The sequence below is a fragment of the Pelodiscus sinensis genome, chromosome 2, assembly GCF_052426305.1.
Source record: "Pelodiscus sinensis isolate ZL-2025 chromosome 2, ASM5242630v1, whole genome shotgun sequence".
NCBI lineage: Eukaryota > Metazoa > Chordata > Testudines > Trionychidae > Pelodiscus > Pelodiscus sinensis.
The window spans coordinates 244,575,700-244,583,844 of record NC_143053.1 but is presented as its reverse complement, the minus strand read 5'-3'; the positions used below and the strand labels follow the sequence as shown (position 1 = coordinate 244,583,844).

The 8,145-nt window shown below is 48.8% G+C and overlaps 1 protein-coding gene across 1 annotated transcript; it reads left to right on the top strand.

The window, feature by feature from the left end:
• Window positions 1-680: 680 nt before the first annotated feature.
• Window positions 681-7,749, top strand: HTR5A (5-hydroxytryptamine receptor 5A). Its single transcript, XM_075922768.2, has 2 exons — window positions 681-2,076; window positions 4,105-7,749. The coding sequence occupies exons 1-2, from the start codon at window positions 1,351-1,353 to the stop codon at window positions 4,435-4,437; spliced, it is 1,059 nt and encodes a 352-aa protein (XP_075778883.1). The 5' UTR covers window positions 681-1,350; the 3' UTR covers window positions 4,438-7,749.
• The last annotated feature ends 396 nt before the right edge of the window (window positions 7,750-8,145 follow it).

Below are 8,145 nucleotides of genomic sequence, written 5' to 3'. Positions count from 1 at the left end.
CGCCTGTGCTAACCCCCGCCCCCTGCGCCGTTTGCCGCCGCGCGGCCGCTTGTCAGCGGAGCGGCCCGCTTCTCCTGCCCCGGCGCGGCGTGAGTACACGCCGCACACCCCTGACAGGGCCCCCCCCCGCGGCAAGAAGGGCCCGTTCGGCGGCGCCCCAGGGACGGGCGGGGGTCGCCTCGTCACACCGGCACGCGGAAGGCGGGGCCAGACAAAAAGGTCTCCACGGGCCGGATGAGAGGGCCTCGCGGGCCGCATCCAGCCCGCGGGCCGTAGTTTGGAGACCCCTGCCCTAGCCACTTAGCAGAAAAGCAGCGCTGGAAAGGCTGAGCTGATTTAACTATGGGTAATCTCTGGATAACCATCTGTAAACTGAAATGACTAAGCATGATTCTGAAAAGCTCTCATTCTCCAGCTTCTTTTACCCATGCTCTTGAGATCTGAGGCCACTTTCCTCTGTCTCTGCTCTGCTGAAGCCCACTGCAAAGACTCTATGAAGAGGGGACTCGACTGAGTTACACTTCGCCAGGTAGAGCAGAGCTTTGATTAAAGTGCCTGTAAACTGAAGCCATGGATACCTGCTCCCTTGTAATCTCTCACTAACTCCCCTTCTAACAAAGCAGATCACTAGCACGTAACAGCTTGTTCCTATGAGCAGGTGCAGAGCAGCAGCCTATCTGAACAGGGAAATGGGTGCATGAGACGAATCCGTGTGGAGCAGCAAGGGCAGTGAGCGAGCACACAGAAGGGAATTCGGGGGAATCCATTTACCAGTGGCTGGTGCCGTCCTCTGCAAGAAGCCGGGGCTGTTCCTGGAGCCTTGCGGGGCGAGGAGCAGCAGGGCACTGAGCTAACCCGCAGCAGCAGGTGCCGAAGCCAGACGGGCTCCTCCTCCACCTGGCAGCGAGCGAAGAGCCCGGGGCCGCCAGCCGCGCGAGGAAGGCGGGCAGCTGGCCGCCGAGCCAGGGGTGCGTTCGCCCGGGAAGGACTGGAGGGAAGGGGGGCTGCCGTCAGCTGATGGGCCACGTTTTGACGTCGGAGTCATTCTCCTTTGATAAAGCCCCGCCGCCGCCAGCTCGGACTGCGCCGCCCGCCGCCAGCTCGGCAGCGCGTCTCGGGCGCCGGGGAAAGGCTCCCCCAAGCGGGGCGGCGAGCAGGTGTCCGCAGGGCGCGCTCGCGGCGGGCTCTGCTCCTGTCCCCGTGCAGGCGGCGAGCCCCGGGTTGCGCTCCCCCCGCGCCATGCCCGCGCCTCCCGCCAAACTTTGCCTCGGGCCGGGCCCGGAGGCGCCGCCGGCTCCTCGCCCGCCGCCCGCCTCCTGAGTCCCGCGCGGCCCTGCCGCTGCCTCCCGCATGGACGGGCCCCTCAACCTCTCCGCCACCCCGTGGGCAGCGGCCAACCGGAGCGGCCCCCCGGCGGCACTGCCCGGCCGGGCGCCGCTCTCCGTGTTCGGGGTGCTGCTGCTCACCCTGCTGGCGCTGCTGGCTGCTGCCACCTTCCTGTGGAACATGCTGGTGCTGGCCACCATCCTGCGGGTACGAGCCTTCCACCGCGTGCCCCACAACCTGGTGGCCTCCCTGGCGGTCTCCGATGTGATGGTGGCGGCCCTGGTCATGCCCCTGAGCCTGGTGCATGAGCTGGCCGGGCGGCGCTGGCAGCTGGGCCGGGCGCTGTGCCAGGTGTGGATCGCCTTCGACGTCCTGTGCTGCACGGCCAGCATCTGGAACGTGACGGCCATCGCCCTGGACCGCTACTGGTCCCTCAGCCGCCACCTGGAGTACACCCTGCGTGCCCGTCGCCGCATCTCCAACGCCATGATCGCCCTCACTTGGGCCCTCTCCGCTGTCATCGCCCTGGCTCCGCTGCTCTTCGGCTGGGGCGAGACCTACTCCGAGGGCAACCAGGAGTGCCAGGTCAGCCAGGAGCCCTCCTACACAGTCTTTTCCACCTTCGGCGCCTTCTACCTGCCGCTCTGTGTCGTGCTCTTTGTCTACTGGAAGATCTACAAGGCTGCCAAGTTTCGCATTGGATCTCGAAAGAACAACTCCATCACCCCCATCGCACCAGAAGGCCTAGAGGTGGGTCAAGTCTGGGGGTTTCCAGCTGGGCTGGGTAGGAGTTGGAAGGATTTCCATGGCTCTGGGACCTTGCTCTTACTGGACTCTGCTGGGAAACTTGCCCAAGGCCTCTGGCCCACAGAAGTCTTGAAAGGAGACTTGCAGACAAAGTGTGCAATCAAAGGGTATGTCTACAGTGCATGGCTATTTGCGATACCAGAGGTATCCTGAAATAGCTACCCTGTGTCTACACAAGCTATCCATTATTTCGAAATAGTTTTCTAAATAAGGGTATGTCTACACTACCCTCCTAGTTCGAACTAGGAGGGTAATGTAGGCATACCGCACTTGCAAATGAAGCCCGGGATTTGAATTTCCCGGGCTTCATTTGCATAAGCGGGGAGCCGCCATTTTTAAAACCCCGCTGGTTCGAACCCCGTGCAGCACGGCTACACGGGGCACGAACTAGATAGTTCAAACTAGGCTTCCTAGTTCGAACTACCGTTACTCCTCATTTCACAAGGAGTAACGGTAGTTCGAACTAGGAAGCCTAGTTCGAACTACCTAGTTCGTGCCCCATGTAGCCGCGCTGCACGGGGTTCAAACCAGCGGGGTTTTAAAAATGGCGGCTCCCCGCTTATGCAAATGAAGCCCGGGAAATTCAAATCCCGGGCTTCATTTGCAAGTGCGGTATACCTACATTACCCCGCTAGTTCGAACTAGCGGGGTAGTGTAGACATACCCTAACAGACATGCTATTTCACCATCCTGGTAAACCTCATTGCACGAGGGTTAAGGGATGACTTGAAATAATGTTATTTTGAAATTTGGCGTGGTGTAGACACGCCAAATTTCAAAATAAGCTATTTTGAAGTAGATTTGAAATAAGATACTCTATTTGTGTAGTGCAAATTGCATCTCTTATTTTGAGTTTAGGGTGCTGTGTAAATGTGCTGGTGGAAACGTCTGGGAACTTTGAGCCTGACTCTGAACCTCTGATTCAGGCTGGTGCGTAGTGAGTCAGAGAAGCAATTCCTTGAAATCTTGTGGGTCAGGGCTCACTAGTATGACTAAGGGTTTCACAAGCGAGTCTGGCCCCTTGTGATTTGGGGTGAAGGGTCTGTAGGCAGCCACCTAGAATATATAAAATAACCTGATAAATGTAGATCTTGGGGGAAAATGTGTATCGGTGCAAGCACCGGCACAATTTGCATATTGTTTCTTAATGGTGTCTGGATTCTTTGAACAATCTGGCTTTAGTGATCTATCTGACGGTCTTTAGTGATAATGTCTGTTGTATGCTCTCTTATGGCATTTTTCTCCTTCCCTCATCATATACCCCTCAGAGAGAGTGACGTACTTTAAAAAAAAAAAAAAAAAAAAAAAAAACAGGCAGGACTGCATGTATGAGAGAGAGCTATTGCTCTGATTGTACTAAGTGTGTGTGATATTCGTGGTCTGATTGTGATAGTGGAAATTGCTTAGGTACATATCCCACTATCACCACTATTTTCCTGACCTCAGTTATTCAAAACTACCTGGTACTCAAAACAGAGATTTCTCTCTCATATTTCTTAAATATAATAGTTGCACTGCTGACCCAAACTATTTCAATGTGCCCTATCCCAGTGTTTCTCAGCCAGTGGTATGAGTACCCTTAGGGGTACTTGAGAGAAGTCGGGGGGGGGGATGTCAACACAACTAAAATTTGGAGAAAACCGAATTTTTGTTTTAAGTTTTACAGTACTTTATTATTTTTGAATTTTTTACACCCAAAAATTTCATTACCCACCCGGCTACAATTAAGTTGTTTAAACAAATGTGTTGCAATGGTAGAAAAAAATTGTGTGTCTGAAAACTGTAGGTGTTGGGGGTACTTAATTTTTTTAAGGGGTACTTTGTTAAAAAAAGGTTGAGAAGCACTGCCCTATCCCATTCATATAACTGTAGTTGTACTGTAACTAGTCTGCTAGCACATGTGGTATGCCTGGTGTGATGTTGGGCAGCAGGCAGAGTGCATATGTTGATGCTTGTGTTCACATCTGGCAGGTGAAAGAGGCCTCCCAGCAATCCCAGATGGTCTTCACAGTCCGCCATGCCACTGTTACCTTCCAGACAGATGGAGACACATGGAGAGAGCAGAAGGAGAAGAAAGCTGCTCTCATGGTGGGAATCCTTATTGGGGTCTTTGTACTGTGCTGGATCCCCTTCTTCATCACTGAACTCATCAACCCTCTCTGCTCCTGTGACATCCCACCCATTTGGAAAAGTATTTTTCTATGGCTTGGCTATTCTAATTCCTTTTTTAATCCACTGATCTATACAGCTTTCAACAAAAACTACAACAATGCCTTCAGGAACCTCTTCTCCAGACAGCACTGAGCAGCAAGCAGGAAAAGGAAGGAAATCCCTTCTTCTCCAGCAACCTCATCACCTTCCCTACTTGGCAGATTCTCTACAGACTGGGGAATGCTGAAAGAAACTTATCAGCCACAGAGATCACCATAATGATTTACTGTGGTCATAAAAGATTGCCTCTGAAATTCAGCAGCCCTCAGACACTGCCCACACCTACTTTCCCACTCTCTAAGCCAGTCTCCATTGCCTGCTGTTTTGTAAACTGCACACAAGGGCTTGCTGTGTCTTAGCAGTATCCTTTTCCAGCATGTGGTTGACATCACCCTCTCTTCAGTGATGTCACTCAGGCACAGTTTGGTTGCAAGAGCTTGAGAGAGAAGCCCATCTGACTCAAAAGGGTTTTGAAGCCCAATGCCTGCTTTGCTGCTCTTTGCATCTTAGAACTCTTAATGTGCATATTCCTATATGCAAAGCTAGACTCCTTTTAGCAGCAGCTGTTTTACTGAAAAACTTTTTCAGAGGTGAAGAATGGAATTTGTGTTGCAAACACAGATTCGTTCTAACTCTAAAAAGCTTATTTCCTATTGTGAATCCTTCAACGATGAGATGTTTGCTATTGGATTCTGTGTAGCAAGCTTTTCTGTATTTTCTAGTTGTGGAAGCTTAATTTGTTATGTGCAATGGAGTGAATGAAAGGAATGCATAATTTAAAACATCTGTTTCATGTGCCTGATTTAGTTACAAAATACACAGGTGTTCCTTGGCTGCAAATGTTTAAACTTAATGTCTGTGTTAGACAAAGGAAGTTACCATAATTCATGGATGCATTTTAATTGCCTTTTCTGTAATCGTTTAAGCAAATATATTTCAACATGCACATTAGTTCAAAGCTGCGTTTTTCATTCTAGATAGGCACAATACCGTTCCCACTGAAGTCAAAGGAAAGGCTCCAACTGATTTCAGTGGGAGTTAGATTGGTCACTAAGGGTATGTCTACACTGCAGAGGTTTTTTGGGGGAAAACAGCTGTTTTCCCAAAAAAAGTCACTAAACCTCTTTCTATGAGGAAGAAGCCTTTTTCCGAAAGAACTTTCGAAAAAAGTTGTGTGTGGATGGGGAAAAGGGAGTTCTTTCGAAAGAAGAGGCAAGAGGAAAAAGCACAGGTGCCCTGTTGGCCACTCTGTCCATAGAAATCCGATCTTAAATGTCCATTCAGTGTGGATGCTATCTTTTGAAAAAGCAGATTGTTTTTTTCGATGTGCTTTGGCAGTGTGAACGCTCTTTCAGACGTTTTTTCAGTAGATCTTTTCCAGAAAAGCTTCTTCTGAAAGAATCCTGCAGTCTAGACATGGCCTAAGTGTATTTAGTGGCTAATGAAGTTTGACTCTGGAAGTCTTTTCTAGCATTATAGCAGGGAGGGAAGGGAGGTGGCTGTGTCAATGGCCAGGATGCTGTTATTCAGCCATAAACCATCTACAGAACATGTCTTGTGTTTGTGTTTAAGTTATGACCAAATCTGTCCTTTCCACTTCCTACTATAAGTGCTGGTCCTGGTTGCTGCTTGCTTACTGTTTTGCTTTCTACCTGTGCCTTCACTTCAGTAGCATGATTTTAGCAACTGCTGTGTCACATGCACCTAGAATCTACTATATATTTAAGAGTTTGTCAAGAGCTCTTCCTAAATGATAAGAGCTAGGGCCACCAAATTTTGGTATACAGCTTCTTCTCATTATAACTTAAAGCAAGTGGAAGGATTTGGTTATGCTAGGAAAATGTGATGTGCCTGGGGAATGGGATTACTTCTCATAAAATAATACAGAAAAGAGGCAGACTCACTAGAGAGGTGGAAGGGGATAGCTGGGGGCATATCCCCTCCCTGGGATTGCCCCAGCCCTAAGTCTCCCACCTCCCACTATGGATGTTAAATTGTAGGTAATTGACTAATCAAATATCGACTAGTCGATAGGGTGTCTCTGCCTTTGAAGTGTAGCAACAGCCCTAAGGTGAAAGCACTACGTGGACCCCAAGGTCAGTTGGGGACTCCCCACTCACCCAGGACTCCGTGTGGCGCTGCCGCTTTGAAGCACCTAGTCTTCTCCTTCCCGCTTTTGCTGCCTCTTTCTGATAGAGGCAAGAAAGGGTGGGGAGTGACTAGCCGATAGGCTTGTCGACTATCCAATAAGCATTTGCTTATCGGATAGTCGACTAGTCCTTCACATTCCTACCTCCCAGATGCCCTTTACGGGACTGTGTGAAGCTTTGCCCCCTCTGGATTTGTCAGTTTTCTCCATTCCTCCCTCTGGCGGGGGAGCACAGGTGTCAGATAGCTGATCTTGCTCCCTGACATGAACAGGAAGGGAAAGAGCAAGCAGATCTAGTACGAATCTCAGGGGAGTGGGGCATGCTACACACACACAGAGCCCCTTCTCACCCGCAACTGTGACTCTTGCACCTCCACACCACCAGCCCTCTGCCCATAGCCCCTCTTTAAGTCCTGAGCAAGGTCAGGTAAACATGCTAGTTAGAGATAAATGCTTTCTACCCTAGGACGGGGAAGTAGACGTGTACATGGTTAACCATGGTTACATGCACTTTTAAGCCAGCTACCTGTACATGCATTGCCCTCCTACCCGACATGTAAACATATAACCGCTGAAAAATTCAGCAGTTACACATTTACAGAAATTCACACATTTTAACATCCCTACGCTGGGACTGCTAGAATAAGTTTTCAGACAGAGACCACTATTAGCTCTAAATATTACTTGCGGCACAGCCACTAAAATCAGCTTCCAATTTAAATGGTGGACGAGAAGACAAGATGGGAATCAGAATTACATAATTTCAGGGTCTGATATCTTGATACAAAGAGAAAAATGCTATAAATCAATGGAAAGCTTTCCAGTGTTGTACAGGATTAATTTCTATCCACCATGGCTTATGAGACATCAGACCTTAAAGCTGTCAATGGTCCTTTAAAGCAAGCAAAAATCCTGGCCTGCCTGGTAAGAGACCTTTAAGTTTCAGCATCCTGGTCTGTGAGACCCAGTGCACAGCTTGGTGCAGGTGAAGATCACAGAAGCAGCCTCCAGATATCAGAAGGCAGTTTAACGTTTAGAAACAAAGGATGCAATCCTATTTTAAGTCAATGGCAAAATGAGGGATTCAGAGGGGGGTTGAATGTTACCCAACTTGTTTTATCCAGAGAATTTCAAAAAGATTCATTATATAACAGAAAAAAAGAGACATGCATAATCCTTCATAGATCCACTTGAGTAGGTTCTCTGAATAAGAATGTGTATGAATCAAGGACAAACTATCCACTTAAAATAAAGAGCTTTCTAGCACTTTTGTCATATGGTTTTTAAACTTTTGTCAGTGGTAGCTCTGGACATGGTAAGATATTCTAATAAATCCATGAACTACATTTTTACTGATGATCAGCTTGTATGCTGTGTATGGAGGTAATTGTGTCACTAGAGAAGATGATACTTTATTTTTTGCATGGAAAATACTGAAGCCAAGAATGAATGTAAGGACCAATGCAATGGTTGTGGATGCAGAGCTCCTATTATACTCACCAGTGCTAGAAAATAAGAGAAGGAATATTCAACTGGTCCAAGAAGCTGTGCACAGCAAAATTCACAACACGTTTCAAAGACTGTTGTAATAAGTCAGAAATCTGTAACCCACCAATAACACCTTTCCATAGCTACCTTTTCCTCCCCTCACT

Excerpts from the sequence above, each read along its gene's own strand:
- HTR5A (XM_075922768.2), top strand. The coding sequence starts at position 1,351 with ATGGACGGGCCCCTCAACCTCTCCGCCACCCCGTGGGCAGCGGCCAAC. Across the intron at positions 2,077-4,104 it reads TCGCACCAGAAGGCCTAGAG|GTGAAAGAGGCCTCCCAGCA; the intron begins GTGGGTCAAGTC and ends CACATCTGGCAG.